This window comes from Microcaecilia unicolor, chromosome 12, assembly GCF_901765095.1.
Source record: "Microcaecilia unicolor chromosome 12, aMicUni1.1, whole genome shotgun sequence".
Classification (NCBI taxonomy): Eukaryota; Metazoa; Chordata; class Amphibia; order Gymnophiona; family Siphonopidae; genus Microcaecilia; species Microcaecilia unicolor.
The window spans coordinates 4,047,716-4,065,519 of record NC_044042.1 but is presented as its reverse complement, the minus strand read 5'-3'; the positions used below and the strand labels follow the sequence as shown (position 1 = coordinate 4,065,519).

Below are 17,804 nucleotides of genomic sequence, written 5' to 3'. Positions count from 1 at the left end.
CTGTTTTGGTCTTTGTAGGTGGTGGCATCTCAGAACTGTTGTGAAGATGATTGTGCATTCCTGCAAACACATTGCCAATCATACGCCCACCTTACTCCCTCTGCATCCCTCTTCGTCTCGCTCTCTGTTCTGGTAACATCCTCTACAATGTGGGCTGGACAATAATGGAACAAGGTGTGGCTCGGTCAGCGACTGTTAACCTTTAAAATCAGTGGACGTCTCTGGTTGGCAGGATGTATTTTTAAAGTCAAAAGGTGGTCTTGGAAGATTCTTTCCCTCTTCTCCACTGTTGGACACCTGGGGGTTGCATCTTGGGAAGAGGCATTGAGAACAAGGCATGCTGGGGGGGGGGGGGGGGGGGAAGAGGGGCTGTGCTCTTGTTTTCAACGTATCCTTTTTTCTGGAGGAGTCGGATTTTGCTACATGTAAATCAGCCCCTTGCTGTGAAGCTGAGAAACATTTTTTTACCTAGTTTTTAATGCGTACGTGTGGTTTTTCTTTTGTTTTTAATGAACTCGGGACTGCAGGATGTTGACTTTTTGAATGAAGGTCCTTTTATCTGCTTTAGACATGCTGCCCATCGTACTTGCCATTGTGTTCAGGAAAGGGGGCTCTCTTTTGTAGGGTTCAACAGTATTCAGTTGTGTGTTTTGTTTTGTTTTTTTTAACCATCTTTGTCACTGGCTGTTGGAAAAAAGAGAAGCTGGTGGGAGCTTTTCTTCCCTCCGCTTTTCACCTGCCACCTTACGATAGCAGTCTGCCCTTCAGGAGCAGCTCTGGGTTCATGTGCACTTGGGAACATTAAAAGGTGATTCTCTAAACTAGACCCCTTATACATGTAAATGTGTAGAGCCTTCGCACTTGTATGTGCTGTCTGTAAGGGCTTGTAAAAGGTGGGGGTGGGGCTGCCAGTTATACATGTTGCTTACAGAATACTGTAAACGACATGGGTCCGCACTTAAGCAAGGTCTGCGGTTGGAGTAACTGCAGGAACATTAACGTAAGACACACTGATACCAGGTTATACTAGTATTTAAATGCTATTCTAGGAAAGGGTCCCTCAGAACATGTGCTCAGTCATAGAACAGCCCCCTAAATGCACGGAGGGCCGGTGCATGCTGCTGATAGTTCCTGTTCCCTGACAGATTCAAGTACTTATCAAAACGTTTCTCCCCTTCTGGACTGGGAATGAAAATGTTTCTGTATTATAAGCTATTACGTTCATGTGAAATGATAAAAGAGTATCACGGCCATCGCTGAGTCACTTGTTATCGGTGTATGATACTGCGCTAAGGACTGACTCACTCACTGATTGAAATCCTTTGGCTCGCATGTGGTTTTGTCACAAGTGTGATGGAATATACAACAGAGTGGGTGCTTTTCTGAGGTGGTGTCGTAGGATCAGCTTGATTGTGTGGTGATCTTTCAGGGAAAAACAGCCTGGTCTCTTGCATTTCATTTTCCCTTTGCATTGACTTGAAGAGCTGTAGATAACCACCTCAAAGGGACAGTTCTTTGCAGCAGTTTGACTAATTCTTTTGAATTTTTGCCACACACGTCTCGAATCACAGGGCTCACGTACTTCCCACAGCATTCATTCACACGGTCAGCAAGTTTGGTCCTGCAGCAATCCAGAAGCAACTTCAGCTATCCTAATACTTAAAAATGAAAATTAAATCCTCCCACACAGATATAAATAAACAAAAAACCTATTGGTTGAAAAGTCTCCCGTGATTAAAAGTTTTTCCCTCATGACTCGCCTTCTCTTGTCATCCATTGGTATCGTCATCTTTGTGCTGATGCTGATATTGTAATCTCTCAATTCTGTGGTTCTGTAAATGTACTTTCCCTGTCCCCATTCCCTGCCCAGAAGATGAATCTGCAGGAACGAACGGATTTTTGTTTATCAGGTACAGCTTTAGTGTCCCTAACCCTTCTGCCGTTTCTTTCTCTGGTCATGAGGTTGAAATGCTACCAAATTCCATCCAGATTTAAACCTTTTATCTTCCTGGGTGTGATTGGTAGCAGTTTTTAATGGGGAAAACCCCCAATTACTAGAGTGTTTGGTGCAGTTAACTGCTAATTTCTCCACATGTGTCTGGGGTTCTTGTTCATTCCCAACATTTGATCCATTTATCACCACTGCTAGAGCCAGGAAAGCAAAGGAAGTGTCCTGTCCTTCCCATTTCTTTCTTTAAGGGAAGTGAATCAGTAAAACAATTACTTTGGATTCTTCATTTAGTTTAAACATTGAATTAAGCTTGTCTGAGTTTTCACAGATTCCTTTAGAAGCCGATATGTGATTATGAAAAATTATTGAGGCCAGTTTTCACACCGTGGGAGTTAGTCCTGTTAACCCCCGCGGTTGGTGCCGAGAGCCGATATTCAGTGCCGGTCAGTTTACGGTGAGCAGCCTTGAATATCAGGTTTAACTTTTGGCTGGTCAGACTTTAACTGATCAAGCTTAATAGCCCTGGCCAGTTAGTCAGACCAGCCAAAGATAATTCCAGGGTTTCACGTGGCCAAATATGACTGCCAAGCTTGGCCGGTCTGATTTTTAAAATCGGTGGATAGCCGGTTATATCGCCCGATACAACCGGCAATATTCAGGGGCTGTATGGCCAGCCATGTACTGCTGGATATTGACGGATAGCCGGTTATCCTGCATTTAACTGGCCAGATGCTGATCCTGGCTGGTCAAATGCAGCTGAACATCGGGAGGGGCTATGACTTTACCTTATCTGCCTTCTGAAAACCCTGTTTACCCTCTGTCATTACACTTGGTTTTTAACAAATGCAGTGGACAGAATAATTTTGAGTGTATGACAGGTGGGAAATCCTGACCTTTGACTGAATTGAGCTTTTCTGTGTTTTCATGTCAGATTGTATTTAAGCAGCTCCAGCTTTCCCAGCAGTTCAGAAAAGCGTGGGTTCCATCTATAATGTAACTGGCAGACAAGTGGTGCTCCCTGGTTTGTTTGTTTTTTTCCTAGTACACTCAGGAATCCATGCCACTGACACAGATGTGGCCAAAAACGGCATTGTTCAGCCATCCTGTTCCAGTTTGGTGTAAGCAGAATCATATGGCAGCAGGCTGATTTTCACAATATGATTTGCTTCGTTCATAAAAGGAAAAATAAATATACTATCTAGCAATGGAAAAACAGATTGGTAAAATGTACCGAGTGTACAGGGATGGATTATTGGGACCTATGTACTGTTTAGATTCTGTGATCACGTGTTCTTTCTGCTATAGCATTCTCTCTGTTCGAGATAACGCAGCTTGTGCCAGACATAAAATGGCCAGGATTGAGGCATGTCTTATGCTTGGTGAGCGTCTGATCTGTGCTGTCCTTGGCTTCCATTACCAATTGTGGCTTCCCAAAGTTTAGTTAGCTGGAGCCTGTCCTCTGCTTCCTTTCCTTAGGTCTGTTGCTTGGCTTTTGGGTTTATGGGGGATAGCTGGCTACATCAGGGAGAGCTGAGGTGCCTTTGTGTCTTCGATTGCCAGTCAGCAAAGTTCAGCCTTTGCAGTCACCATTTTCCAGTTTATCGTTAGAGCAAGGCTGACGTTTAGGACTGACTTGCAAATGTGAAGACAGACGAGGAATGCTGAGCTCGTGTAGTTTTCCTGTTTCCCCTCGTAACCGTGTTACTTCAGACCCTACTCGAGCTTCCACTGTGCCCTGTCCCCCCCCCCCCCCTGTGAAAGATCCTTTTTCCCCCCCCTAGAAAGATATTATATTTTATTTCTTCCAGTGTTCCTTCATAAGCCCCACAACCTGGATTTTCAGAGGGAACATTAAGTGAAGGCATTTGTTAGGCTGTGCTGTAGTTAATCGGTTGCTGACTGCTTAGTTTTTGCTCCCGAACTCTCTCGTCTGGCATCCAGCAAGCCTTGCTTTGGTGGAGTGTGCAAGTTACTTCACCTGCCTTTGCCAAATTATGCTCCAGACCAGCTCCTTGGCATTCCTTCCATAGTAATGGACATGCCCTAATCAAGTTCAGTAGTACTGGCCACCCACCTCTAAGCTTTGATTCAGGTCCTGTTAATTAATTCCCTGTTGAAGTGAGGTTCTCCTCTCCCCTCCCCCACCCAGTAGCTCCATGGCTCATCTGTTTTTACAGCATCGTTGGCTATTCTGACAGGTGGGCAGTAATCATTCTGGTAAATGGAGGGGTGGGGGGGTGGACCGGTATACGCTGAGACAGCTGAAATCAGTACTCAGTGGGTCCTGCAGTATTCTGGTGATCCTGGGATCTGTAGAGAAATATCCTGCTTTGATAAGTAACTCATTCTTCACAGAGCATTATGATAGGGAAGTGGTATTATTTCCTTATTTTGGAACAGGCATAAATAAAAGTTTGCTTTTTAAATTGTACTCCAGTGTAAGGTGGTTTGAATGCTGTCATTTTGCAGAGTTTAGACAACACTGCTGTGCTTCAGTACTTAAAAGTAAAATGTGTCTCTTATGACCTTTTAACATCTTGCTTACACAGCTCCCGTTTAAGTTGGACAGCCTTAAATCGCTTGACCCCTGTTCTCTCCTTTTCCCCAAGAGTGTGGCAGATGACATGTTTTACTGAATCAGCATGACGATTTAATTGCAGGTGCCGGGAAGATGATTTTAAATCATTGGTTGCATCTAGCAGGCCTCTGAAGCAGGTCTCGGGACGCTCGCCACTCAGTAACCCCGCTCTCTTAGACTGCTGCCATCTGCCTGCAGAAACTGTCTGTGTCTGTCACTGTACGCTGCTGAAATCTCCAGGCTAAACTTTGCACCACATTTGTTATGTGAACTGCTGGTAATGTGTAAAAAAATCTCCCATATCCTATTATGTACATACTTTGTTTCTTTTGGATTCATTTTTGTTTTATGTAGTTTTGTACAGAACTTGTCAATCGCTGTCTAATTGTATATACTGAATAAAACACAACTAGCTTGGACATCTAAGCCTTGACCCTCATGATAATTATGTTGTGAGTTTCCTTATTCATTGGTGGCCTCTACCTTTTTTTTTCTCCCCTTCTTTTTTGCTCCTGGCCCCCTTTTCCCTAATACTACTGGAGGCATGATCAGTCCTTCAGAATCCAGAGCTTATTTGGAATGGGAGGATTTTGTTAAAATAACTTTTATCTTATGCCTTTTATGAGTGAGGGATTTGTGGCCAGAGCTTGTACTATGCATTCAATCAGTAGAATGTGGATTGGTGGCACGGAGGATGCTCAGACGCTGGGCTTTTGTATGATAGACCACTGAACTGGCCACAACTGGTTGGTCTGTGCACAGGATCCATGAAGCATTTATACCAGTACTGTGAGCTGGCAGCGTAGGAGCACAGATGCTACAACTTGCAGCCAGATGCACTAAATCCACGGAAAGAGCCCTTCCCTTACCGGTCCCTTAGCGAATCGGTAAAAAAAACGGGCATGCATGAAGGAAATTGCATGCAAATGAGCTACTCGCTGTTAGCTCATTTGCACGCGATTTCCTTCCTAAGGAGGGGAAGCCAGTCGGCCAGCTGAGCATGCGCAGAGCAGCCAATCGTTATGCTGGCTGCTCTGCGCATGCCAAAGACGGCTTCATACACGTCCTCACTCTCAAAAAAAAAAAAAAAAGGACGTCCCTGACAAGCACTTGGACGTTTTTTTCTTCAGATTTTGTGATGGGCACCCTTCTCTTGGACGTGTTTTTGTTACGTGCCCGAAATGACCACCGCCGGAGAGGATCGGGACGTGCGAGGATGCCCAAATCAAAACTGTTTGGACGTCCCTTTCGATTATGCCCCTCTGGGTCTCTCTCAGCCAATCACAGCGCGTTTAGCTGACACCGACAAATCTGATCCTGGAGTCTCCCCAGCTAGTCAGGTTTTCATGATGCCCACAATGACTATTCATTCCTACAGCACAACATGGTTATAAACCTAGTTCAATGATTCACAATTAATTACTAACTTATATAATCATTGTGAAAATTAAATTCCATATAAAAGCTTTTAATCATATATAATAGTCATTTAAAATTATATATAGTGCAATCAGTCCTTCTGATGGACCTCTTCCTTGCTGCTTTTGTGACTTCACTCCAAATACTCAATATGGATGGACTATTGGCTAGAGATGAAAAAAAGATTAATAGCCGCTGTTGATTCCCGTCTTATTCAAACATTGCTCCAACGTTGGCTATTAATGTTTTTTTAAAGAGATGGTAACTTTAACTAACTGGAAGGAATTGGATCCAGAGAACAGAATGTAGCACTTTTCTGTTAGAATATTTTAGAGAGAAATTCTAAGGAAGGGATATTGAATGATGACCAAGAAGAGAGCTGGACTTGTTAAGAGATATTAAACAATGGTGGGAAAGTGGCTTGAAGTGTCTCAATCTTTGATGAAAAGTAATTGGCTGAAGTATCAGATGCTGGACCCGAGTGTTCTCATGAGGGACGACGGGTAGTGAGCTTATGAAAAATAGAGAAAAGTTGTTGTAGTTCCTTTCCTCTTTGGAATTTCTGATTTTAGTTTGTCAACAGCCTGGATCTTCTAGTTAAGTCTGTATTGCAAATTCTGAGTAAACATCCCCGGGGAATCGGGGATGGAGCGGAGGAGGCGCAGGCTGAATGAGAAGTATGCTCACAGCCTCCTCTGCAGGCCAAACCCAGCCATTTCCTCCATCGCGCCCCAGACAGCAGCTTGGGGGAGCAGCGCTCGGCTCTTTGGCACCGCCCAGCTCTTCCACGCGCCTTGGAGCCACTCGCCTCCACCTACCCTCCTCTCTTCCTTCCCGTTCACATTAATTGATTTGATTTGCTTACTTTATTTATTTTTTGTCTATTAGATTGTAAGCTCTTTGAGCAGGGACTGTCTTTCTTCTATGTTTGCGCAGCGCTGCGTACGCCTTGTAGCGCTATAGAAATGCTAAATAGTAGTAGTAGTAGTAAAAAGCCCATTTCTCATTGAAATGAAATTGGCGCGAGCAAAATAATCACCTTCTGCCATTAATGCTTTTAAGGAAAGTTCCAGGGTCCCCCCCCCCTCCCTCCCAGTTCCAGGGTCGTCGTCCCTCCCTCCCTCCGAGTTCCATGGTCGTTGTCCCTCCCTCCCTTCCAGTTCCAGGCCCCCTCCCTCCGAATTTTAAAAGTCATCCTGACTTTACCTCGTCGGGGTTACGGCGGCCGGCAGCAGCGGTAAAAAGCGTGCAGGCTCGGCACTTCCGTTTTCACTTGTCTGTCTCTAAGCTCTGGTCCCGCCCTCATTTCCTGTTTCCGAAAGGGCGGGACCAGAGCTGAGAGACAGAGAAGGGAAAACTGAAGTAAGTGCCGAGCCTGCACGCTTTTTACCGTGTGAGGTAAGTCAGGATGACTTTTAAAATTTGGACGGGGGGTGGGGGGGGGACCCTGGAATTGGGAGGGAGGGGGGACAGACGGACGGACGACAAGCCTGGAACTAGGAGGGAGGGAACGAACTTCCGGTGGGTGAATATTATATGCAGCCTTCCGTTCCCTCTGAGGGCGGGGCAGTGAGAGCAAGTGTGATTGCCTGTGGTTGGTCCCTTCTCTTTCTGACGTCACGTTTGTTTCCCTGGCAACTATACAGAGTTCCCTCGAGGGCAGGGCAATTACGAACCCTAAGAAGACTACACGGCTTCACTGCCACGGAGTCAGCTTCAGAAAATTGGAGGTGCAAATTATTAGAAGATGTTGCAAATGTACGCTGATCTAGCATCATTGTGACATCATAAGCACTTTAATGCTAATAGTTTTGTTTGCATCACTTGGCAACTAAATAGAATTGGGGAAAATAGTCTGTCAAAGGAAAGGTTCAGGAGACTTACACTACTGCCATCTGTGACCTTTGTTGATCTTTAAAATGTGTTCTGCATCGTGCTTGCTGTTACATCTACTGTGCAATGGAAAAGGACGTGGCCCTTTGATTGTATTTAACTCCTGCTTCCAGGGAGAGGGCGGTAGTCAGTTTGGCTTTCATCGTGAGGAGACCTATATGGAATTCCAGCCACATTAGAGGGTTGTGATGCAGCTCTGAAAACTGTGCAGGAGACATGAAGATCTTGGATGCTATCTATCTTAGGATATTGGTTGCTTCCTCTGTTCCTTGGATGGTGACTTCCAAAGAAGTGACTTTCCAGACCATAACTTTTCCAGCAGAGTTTAGAACTGTTACGGCTAAGGTGTTGGTGAATAGCACAACCTGTTCTGTCACCTGTGGGCTTGGATACAAGGATGATGTGGTGTGCCTTATTCTCCCTGATGGCTCTAAAACCAACTGTGAAGTTCGCCGGCAGAGCTGCCTGACCAACTGGGTGTGTGGGTTACAGACGTTCACAGTTGCTGTAGGCAGTCCGTTTAAAATCAGTTGCTTTACCACCATAGTCTTCGGCACTGGAAGCCAAAGTCTACTGTACAACTGGAGGGTTGCCAGGGGCATTATTACCACGGATGATGCTCTCTTCAAACCCTTTAAGACCAAGAATTACACAATTCGCTTTGACCCGGCTGTTGAGAAGGATGCAGGAACTTACCGTTGTGATGTGCAGCTGGTGGTGAACCTAAAGCTGATCAAGAGGGTGTATTTTGGTGTGAAAATTATCTCCAAAAAACTGGTGAATCTTGACTTTGAAAAATTTTTGACTAGTAAGGAAAAACTTGAAGCACTTGCTGCTGCCGAAGAAGTGAAGCCCAAGGATAGAGAGGTCAAGAAGGACATACCCTGGCAGACGAAGGCTCTGTATGTCTGCCTGATTGGTGGAGGGAGTGGCTTCCTTGCAGCCCTCATAGTGGGGCTGATACTGTATTTTCTGTTTTTAAAAAAGCAAAGCATATTGGAGGAGCAGGAAGACTGAAATGTGTCTGGTCCCTTGCAAAAGCCAAGATTGCCCTGTCACCTATTCATTTCAATGTTGTGTATAGCAACTTGTGTAGTATAACCTTCCCTATTTATGATTTAAAAACACTTCTAATTCTGAGGACCTGTGTGCGTGTTTCTGTACAAGTTAGCTTTTAAGATAAGTGCATCCATTCCTTACTTCTTGCTTCCAGGCATCACTGGTAGTTTTATTTATTTAAATATGTTTATATCGAGCACAATCCACAGTTGTAAGTGGGCTACAATAAAACACACACAGATTCTTTAAGTCCATATGTTTATAGATTTCTCCTAAGGTGCGTCCAGCCCCTTTCTAAATCTAGCAAAGTTAGATGCCTCTCAGCTTGGTCATTCATTGAGTGAAACCCCTCCCCCACCTTTCAACAATACACGTAGGGGCAACAATATGAAACAATTTGAAAAGGAAAATAACTGTTTCTTATTTACCTGGTCCTCTCTGCTAATGATTTTATAAACTATATCGTAGCCCATCCTTTTCTCCCAAATAAAAATCTCTAACCTGTTTAGCCTTCCTTCAGAAGGCAGATGTACCTTAGTAATTCCCTTGTCCCTTATTTGTCCTGTTTGTCTTGATTAGATTGTAAGCTCTGTCGAACACAGACTGTCTTAATGTTCAGTGTACAGTGCTGCGTATGTCTAGTAGCGCTGTAGCAGTGATTAGTAGTAGTCTTTGGGATTCCGCACGGAAGCTTGCTACTCTTTGTCCTTATCCCTTATTTGTCCTGATTAGATTTGTCGAGCATGTTCAAGTGTACAGCGCTGCGTACATCTAGGAGCACTGTAGAAATGGTTAGTTTAGGGGGGTTTAAAAAGGGTATGGACGGCTTCCTAAAGGAAAAGTACATAGACATTATTAAATTGACTAGGGAAATTCCACTGTTTATTTCTGGGATAAGCATCATAAAATGTATTGAGCTTTTCTGGGATCTTGCCAGGCATTTGTCACCTGGATTGGCCACTGTTGGAAACAGAATACTGGGCTTGATGGACCTTTGGTCTGTCCCAGTGTGGCAATAATGTACTTAATAGTATTTGGGATTCCACATGGAATCTTTCTAATCTTTGTCATCCCTTATTTGTCCTGTTTGTCTGTCTTGATTAGATAGTCCCTGCTGGACAGAGTTTACAATCTCTTCATGTTCAAGTGTACAGTGCTGCGTACATCTAGTAGTGCTATAGAAATAAGTACTAGTAATAGTAGTTTTTGGGATTCCAGAATCTTGCTACTCTTTGGGATTCCACACGGAATCTTGCTTCTCCTTGTCCTTATCCCTTATTTGTCCTGTTTGTGTGTCCTGATTAGATTGTAAGCTGTGTCGAGCAGGAACTGTCTCTTCATATTCAAGTGTACAGCACTGTGTATGTCTAGTAGCGCTGTAGAAATGAGCAGTAGTAGTCTGGGATTCCGCATGGAATCTTGCTACTCTTTGGGATTCCGCATGGAATCTTGCTAATCTTGTGGATTCCGCACGGAATCTTGCTACTCTTTGTTCTTATCCCTTATTTGTCCTGATTAGATAGTAAGCTCTGTTGAGCAGGGACTGTTTCTTCATATTCAAGTGTACAGCACTGTGTATGTCTAGTAGCGCTGTAGAAATGAGCAGTAGTAGTCTGGGATTCCGCATGGAATCTTGCTACTCTTTGGGATTCCGCATGGAATCTTGCTAATCTTGTGGATTCCGCACGGAATCTTGCTACTCTTTGTTCTTATCCCTTATTTGTCCTGTTTGTCCTGATTAGATAGTAAGCTCTGTTGAGCAGGGACTGTTTCTTCATATTCAAGTGTACAGCACTGTGTATGTCTAGTAGCGCTGTAGAAATGAGCAGTAGTAGTCTGGGATTCCGCATGGAATCTTGCTACTCTTTGGGATTCCGCATGGAATCTTGCTAATCTTGTGGATTCCGCACGGAATCTTGCTACTCTTTGTTCTTATCCCTTATTTGTCCTGTTTGTCCTGATTAGATAGTAAGCTCTGTTGAGCAGGGACTGTTTCTTCATATTCAAGTGTACAGCACTGTGTATGTCTAGTAGCGCTGTAGAAATGAGCAGTAGTAGTCTGGGATTCCGCATGGAATCTTGCTACTCTTTGGGATTCCGCATGGAATCTTGCTAATCTTGTGGATTCCGCACGGAATCTTGCTACTCTTTGTTCTTATCCCTTATTTGTCCTGATTAGATAGTAAGCTCTGTTGAGCAGGGACTGTTTCTTCATATTCAAGTGTACAGCACTGTGTATGTCTAGTAGCGCTGTAGAAATGAGCAGTAGTAGTCTGGGATTCCGCATGGAATCTTGCTACTCTTTGGGATTCCGCATGGAATCTTGCTAATCTTGTGGATTCCGCACGGAATCTTGCTACTCTTTGTTCTTATCCCTTATTTGTCCTGATTAGATAGTAAGCTCTGTTGAGCAGGGACTGTTTCTTCATATTCAAGTGTACAGCACTGTGTATGTCTAGTAGCGCTGTAGAAATGAGCAGTAGTAGTCTGGGATTCCGCATGGAATCTTGCTACTCTTTGGGATTCCGCATGGAATCTTGCTAATCTTGTGGATTCCGCACGGAATCTTGCTACTCTTTGTTCTTATCCCTTATTTGTCCTGATTAGATAGTAAGCTCTGTTGAGCAGGGACTGTTTCTTCATATTCAAGTGTACAGCACTGTGTATGTCTAGTAGCGCTGTAGAAATGAGCAGTAGTAGTCTGGGATTCCGCATGGAATCTTGCTACTCTTTGGGATTCCGCATGGAATCTTGCTAATCTTGTGGATTCCGCACGGAATCTTGCTACTCTTTGTTCTTATCCCTTATTTGTCCTGATTAGATAGTAAGCTCTGTTGAGCAGGGACTGTTTCTTCATATTCAAGTGTACAGCACTGTGTATGTCTAGTAGCGCTGTAGAAATGAGCAGTAGTAGTCTGGGATTCCGCATGGAATCTTGCTACTCTTTGGGATTCCGCATGGAATCTTGCTAATCTTGTGGATTCCGCACGGAATCTTGCTACTCTTTGTTCTTATCCCTTATTTGTCCTGTTTGTCCTGATTAGATAGTAAGCTCTGTTGAGCAGGGACTGTTTCTTCATATTCAAGTGTACAGCACTGTGTATGTCTAGTAGCGCTGTAGAAATGAGCAGTAGTAGTCTGGGATTCCGCATGGAATCTTGCTACTCTTTGGGATTCCGCATGGAATCTTGCTAATCTTGTGGATTCCGCACGGAATCTTTCTACTCTTTGTTCTTATCCCTTATTTGTCCTGTTTGTCCTGATTAGATAGTAAGCTCTGTTGAGCAGGGACTGTTTCTTCATGTTCAGGTGTACAGCACTGTGTATGTCTAGTAGCGCTGTAGAAATGAGCAGTAGTAGTCTGGGATTCCGCATGGAATCTTGCTACTCTTTGGGATTCCGCATGGAATCTTGCTAATCTTGTGGATTCCGCACGGAATCTTGCTACTCTTTGTTCTTATCCCTTATTTGTCCTGTTTGTCCTGATTAGATAGTAAGCTCTGTTGAGCAGGGACTGTTTCTTCATATTCAAGTGTACAGCACTGTGTATGTCTAGTAGCGCTGTAGAAATGAGCAGTAGTAGTCTGGGATTCCGCATGGAATCTTGCTACTCTTTGGGATTCCGCATGGAATCTTGCTAATCTTGTGGATTCCGCACGGAATCTTTCTACTCTTTGTTCTTATCCCTTATTTGTCCTGTTTGTCCTGATTAGATAGTAAGCTCTGTTGAGCAGGGACTGTTTCTTCATGTTCAGGTGTACAGCACTGCGTACGTCTAGCAGTAGTTTTTATGCCTTTTATCATTTCTGTTGCCCTTCTGTTTGCTTTTCTAGTTCTGCTGTATTCTTTTTGAGAAATTGGTCAACCAAAATTGTGGCTGCACTGTAAATCAAAACATATCGGAATGCTTCTGTGTAATTCTCCGTTGCTTTTCTATTAATTCCTCACATCCTAGGTTTTCTGACTGCTGCCATTCACTGAACTGAGCAGTTGAATAAATTATCCACAGTGACCCCGAGGTCCTTTTCCTGGGTGGTGACTTACTAGGATTGAGTACCTATCGGCACCAGAGAAACAGTCCCCTGTATATCACTTTGCACTTCTCCCCCATTAAATTTCAATTGTTCTCCAGCCTCTAAACATGTAGAACTTTATTTTCTATCCTATGATTCTTTCAGTTCAACATTTTTAAAAAACATTTTTGACATACCGTAAAAGAAATACAAACGGCCCAAAAACCCAAGTGGCAATATTATATAATTACTGCCATTAAACACATTCTGAACTGTATGAAGAAAAATAGCGATATGCTTCCATACTTGATGACACTTAACAAGCAACTGCTTTTCTCAGCAATCACTATCCCCTATTTTAATATACGGAGAGATCATCTTCCACCATGTATTAAAGTCAAGTACAGTATTATCTTGGAATTCAAGAAAGCATAGGATGAATACATAAGGCTGTCTAAGGAGAGAGGAAGGAAGAGTAGATGGTATGATGGGCAGACTGGATTGACCACAGAGTCTCTATCTGTTATCATTTTTCTCCATTTTATAAGTTTGACGAGTGCCCCATATCTACATTTAAGGCTATGAAAGACGCCATTGTTGATTCTGTGACTGATGTGTAAACAAGTCTTTGAAAGAGGGTCATTGTACCTTGTGTTTTTAAAGAGAACGCTGTTGCATTTCTCCAGAAAAGTGACAGATCAGATGCATAGCATAACGGTGTTTCTTACATTCCACGTATACCTCAAAGAAGTTCAGTGTGGATCACGTTAAGAGAACGGAAACAATTTTTCAGGAATTAACAATAGAGTTTCATATAGACAGAATTATTAAAGTAAACATAAAATACAAACAAGTCCATCTTTGCCAATCAATTATCAGCCAGTATCATCAATTCCATTTTTATCCAAAGTATTGTAACACGTGGCTTTTTTTTTTTTTTTTTTTTTTTGCAACTTTATTGATCAAAATAATCTGGATAAGAATCCATTTGGTTTTAGGTCAATGCAAAACACTGAAACACTTTTCAGTTTCTGTTTTAGATTGGTTTTATTGTATGTATTAATTGATGCCTCCCTTTTTGTAATCCGCTCTGAACTGGCTGGTTGAGTGGAATATAAAAGATCTGAATTAAATTAATGTAGTATTTGGTTTTGATTGCAGTTTACAATATTTTCTGGTAAAACCCTTGACATATTTGCTGCTTTTGATATATCAACCCTACTACTACTACTATTTAGCATTTTTATAGCGCTACAAGGCTTACGCAGCACTGCACAAACATAGAAAAAAGACAGTCCCTGCTCAAAGAGCTTACAATCTAATAGACAAAAAATAATCAAATCAATTAATGTGTACAGGAAGGAGGAGAGGAGGGTAGGTGGAGGCGAGTGGTTACGAGTCAAAAGCAATGTTAAAGAGGTGGGCTTTCAGTCTAGATTTAAAGGTGGCCAAGGATGGGGCAAGACGTAGGGGCTCAGGAAGTTTATTCCAGGCGTAGGGTGCAGCGAGGCAGAAGGCAATTTTAATTGATCGACTTGACAGTTTTTGGAGTGTTGGTACAGTTTTGTCCTATTTGAAATCATCTGCGTCCCTGGATGGCTGGCAGGCTAGGTTCGTAACTGTATGCAAATGAGCTTACATCAGCTCGCCTCCAGCGTTCCCTTCCCTTTTAGTGTCCCGCCCTCGCGGAAAGACAAAATGACATCAGAGCAGGGCGGGCCACTGAGAGGGAAGGAAAGGGAAGACTGAAGGCGACGTGAGCCAAGCCTGCCGCCGCTGCGACTTGAGGGAAGGAAAGGGAAGGCTGGAGGAGACGTGAGCCGAGCCTGCCGCTGCTGCAACTTGAGGGAAAGAAAGGGAAGGCTGGAGGCGACGTGAGCCGAGCCTGCCGCCGCTGCGACCTGAGGTAAAAGGAAAGTTTTAAAGGCAAGGCGGCAGGAAGGAAAAGAGGGCTGTTGTGGGAGATGAGGGCAGGAGGGGATGAGAGAATCGCTGGACATGGATGGGAGGTGAGAGGAAAATGGCTGGACATGGAGGGGATGGGAGAGAGGAGAAATCGCTTAGAAGAGAGTCACTGGACATGGAGGGGAGGGCAGGGGAGAGAGGAGAAATCGCTTAGACGACAGCCTTCCTAGGGCCCTTTTCATTTTTCGTGAAACAAACTTTTTTTGCTTGTTCTTGAAGAAGCACTCCTGTCAGATTCGAACCTAGTACTGCGTTTTCATGGTGGACTCAGATTGATTCAGGTGTGCCATAGGGATCTGTTGTTTTCTGCCTTACTTTTTAATCTATATAGGACAATGATGTGCAAATTATTATCTTGTTTAAGATTACACTATAAGCTTTATGCTGTCGATTTACAGTTCTTTTTTCACTTGAGTCAAGGATTGATGATGCTTTAACACAGCACACTGTTCGGCTGATTGAACAGTGAATGGCTGCCAACAGGTTTCAGCTTAATGTTTGCTAAAACTTAAGTGATTCTTCCCTCACAAAGAAAATCTCATTGTTACCCATCTAGTTTTTTTTGCTAGATGGCCGTTCAGTACCTATCCTTTCTTAAATTCTGTACTTACAGTAGGTGTCTTGCTTGATTTCCTCCCTGTCTTTCCAAAGTTATTTTAAAAATATTACAGCTTTTTTTTTTTTTTTTAATTGTACCTACTTTGCAGACTCTGGAATTTGTCTTATGAGAATTTTGGTACAATTTTTTGTAGAGGTTTTTTTTTCCACACTTTTACAAGTGTAAGTCATTGTTTATTGGTCTTCCATAATATGTCCTAAATTCTTTACAGATTCCCCAAACTTCTGCTTCAGAAATTATACTTCAAAATGTAATCATGTAACCTCAGTATTGATCTCTCATCTTTGGCTTCCAGTTGAGATGAGGATTCAGTTTAAAATACTGATTCTTGTATTTAAAGCTTTGGGATCTTGCAAGGTACTTATGACCAGGATTGGGCCACTGTTGGAAACAGGATACTGGGCTTGATGGGCCTTCAGTTTGTTCCAGTATGGCAATGCTTATATTGTTATGTCAGTGGTTCCCAAAGCTGGTCCTGGAGGCACCCCAGCCATTCAGGTTTTCAGGATACCCACACTTGTGTATTCATGAGAGCGATTTCCTTGCACTTCCTCCACTGCATGCAGACCTATCTCGAGGATATCCTGAAACCCTGACTGGCTGGAGTGCCTCCAGGACCAGCTTTGGGAACCACTGTCTTATGTAATTGCCTGACCTTTCTGGCTTCACTGGATTCAGAGTTGTTGCACTTCTCCCAGCAACCCCAGGAAAGATGCAGACATAAAAAAGAATCTCTACCAAGGATCAGTGGTACTCTGTATAAATTTCACTCCGTGCCTGGGAGAAAAGCGTGAACCACATCTGGGGCCATTCAGCCCATGAAAGGACTACAGGCCGAGCAGGGACTAAAAGTTTTATTTCCTACACAGAGACCGTGGGGCTGAGAAATTTCTTATCAAGTTGGCTTTAGCCACCTTTAAGCAGCCTAGGAAACCAACTTTTACATCATTCAGTTGCCATCAACCAGTGTTGTACAGTAACTAAGTTCTTCTTGTACAAAGCCACGTAACTGATTCCTGCGCGGCAAATGAGAGGAAGCCCATAGGAATTGAATGGGCTTCCTCGCGCTTGCTGCACCGGGAATCAGTAGCATGGCTTTGTAAAAGAGGCCCTAAGTAAATATAACTAGTTCTTAAGAAAAAGTGTTTTTGTTACTTTAACTTGTAAAGAAGTACAGGAAATATTTATTACTTTTACAGAAGTAATAATTTTACCAATTTTTACTACTTTTACCTAGTTACTTCTGATGCTTGCAGTTAAAAGTAAAAGTGGCAGAGAGATCTAAATGATGATTCCTCAGTAAACCAAATGAAACAGCAAAACCTGGAACTGAATTTTGCAATTTCATGCTCATCACACAAACAGTGGATCATCTCATCTTAAATTTTGATGTTCAGGGAAAACAGCCTACGAGAACAGTAGAGTTGCTTGAGCTCGTTGAACTGGTTACGGGTCTCCAGCCAAACAGATCAGTGATGAGTTGGGTCACTTTGAAGCAGAGATGAAGCTGAAGCTGGTTGCAGTTCTTGGTGAAACAGACCCATGTCTCTATCCCAACAGACTGCTGGACATACCGTGGAAAATTTTACATTGGCTTGACAGTCCACTGGATTGATAGTCTGCTTGCCTGGCCTTAAGACTGAAGAGGTGAAACAGACCTATGTCTCTATCCCAACAGACTGCTGGACATACCGTGGAAAATTTTACATTGGGTTGACAGTCCACTGGATTGATAGTCTGCTTGTCTGGCCTTAAGACTGAAGAGGTTCCATACATTTGACATTCTTGCATCAGCTTTTGAATATATTCAGAGTTTGTCATCAGATGAAACATAGCATAACAGCAGACAATGATTTCAACTTTGTGACTGCCTTCTCTGTAATTGGACAGCATGACAATGATAACGAAGATGCAAGTGATGAATTAGCAGTAAGACTAATGCAGATGGTAATGACAATGATGATGATAAAGCATTCTTTGCTATAAGGAAGTCAAGTGTTTCAGACAGAGATTGCTTTGATCAATACCTGCAGACCCAGTTAAAAGGCGTCAGTGATATTGCGGCCTGGCCTGATTTGAAGGAACTTTTTAGCAGACTGAACGGTCCACGTCCTGATAGTGCAGTTGTTGAAACCAAGCGTGGTACTGGAAGATTGGAGGGTGGCCAAGGTAATGCTGATTTTTAAAAAGGGTTCCAGAGGTGATCTGGGAAGCTATAGACTGGTGAGCCTGACATCGGTGCAGGGCAAAATGGTAGAGACTATTATAAAGAACAAAATTACTGAGTATATTTAAAAGCATGGATTG

At 43.2% G+C, this 17,804-nt stretch overlaps 2 protein-coding genes across 8 annotated transcripts in view; both read left to right on the top strand.

The window, feature by feature from the left end:
• Positions 1-4,965, top strand: part of RBBP5 (RB binding protein 5, histone lysine methyltransferase complex subunit) — a 29,996-nt gene extending 25,031 nt beyond the window's left edge. For 4 of the 7 annotated variants that reach the window (XM_030220547.1, XM_030220544.1, XM_030220543.1 and 1 more), the window contains one exon: positions 19-4,965. In XM_030220547.1, coding sequence (XP_030076407.1) covers positions 19-44 — 26 coding nt within the window. In that variant the 3' untranslated portion in view covers positions 45-4,965. The remainder of the gene's footprint in view (positions 1-18) is intronic. The other 3 variants (XM_030220546.1, XM_030220542.1, XR_003943962.1) reach the window with 2 other exon arrangements.
• A 3,092-nt stretch (positions 4,966-8,057) lies between these two features.
• TMEM81 (transmembrane protein 81) lies at positions 8,058-8,858 on the top strand. The gene has a single exon (XM_030221614.1). The coding sequence runs from the start codon at positions 8,058-8,060 to the stop codon at positions 8,856-8,858; it is 801 nt and encodes a 266-aa protein (XP_030077474.1).
• The last annotated feature ends 8,946 nt before the right edge of the window (positions 8,859-17,804 follow it).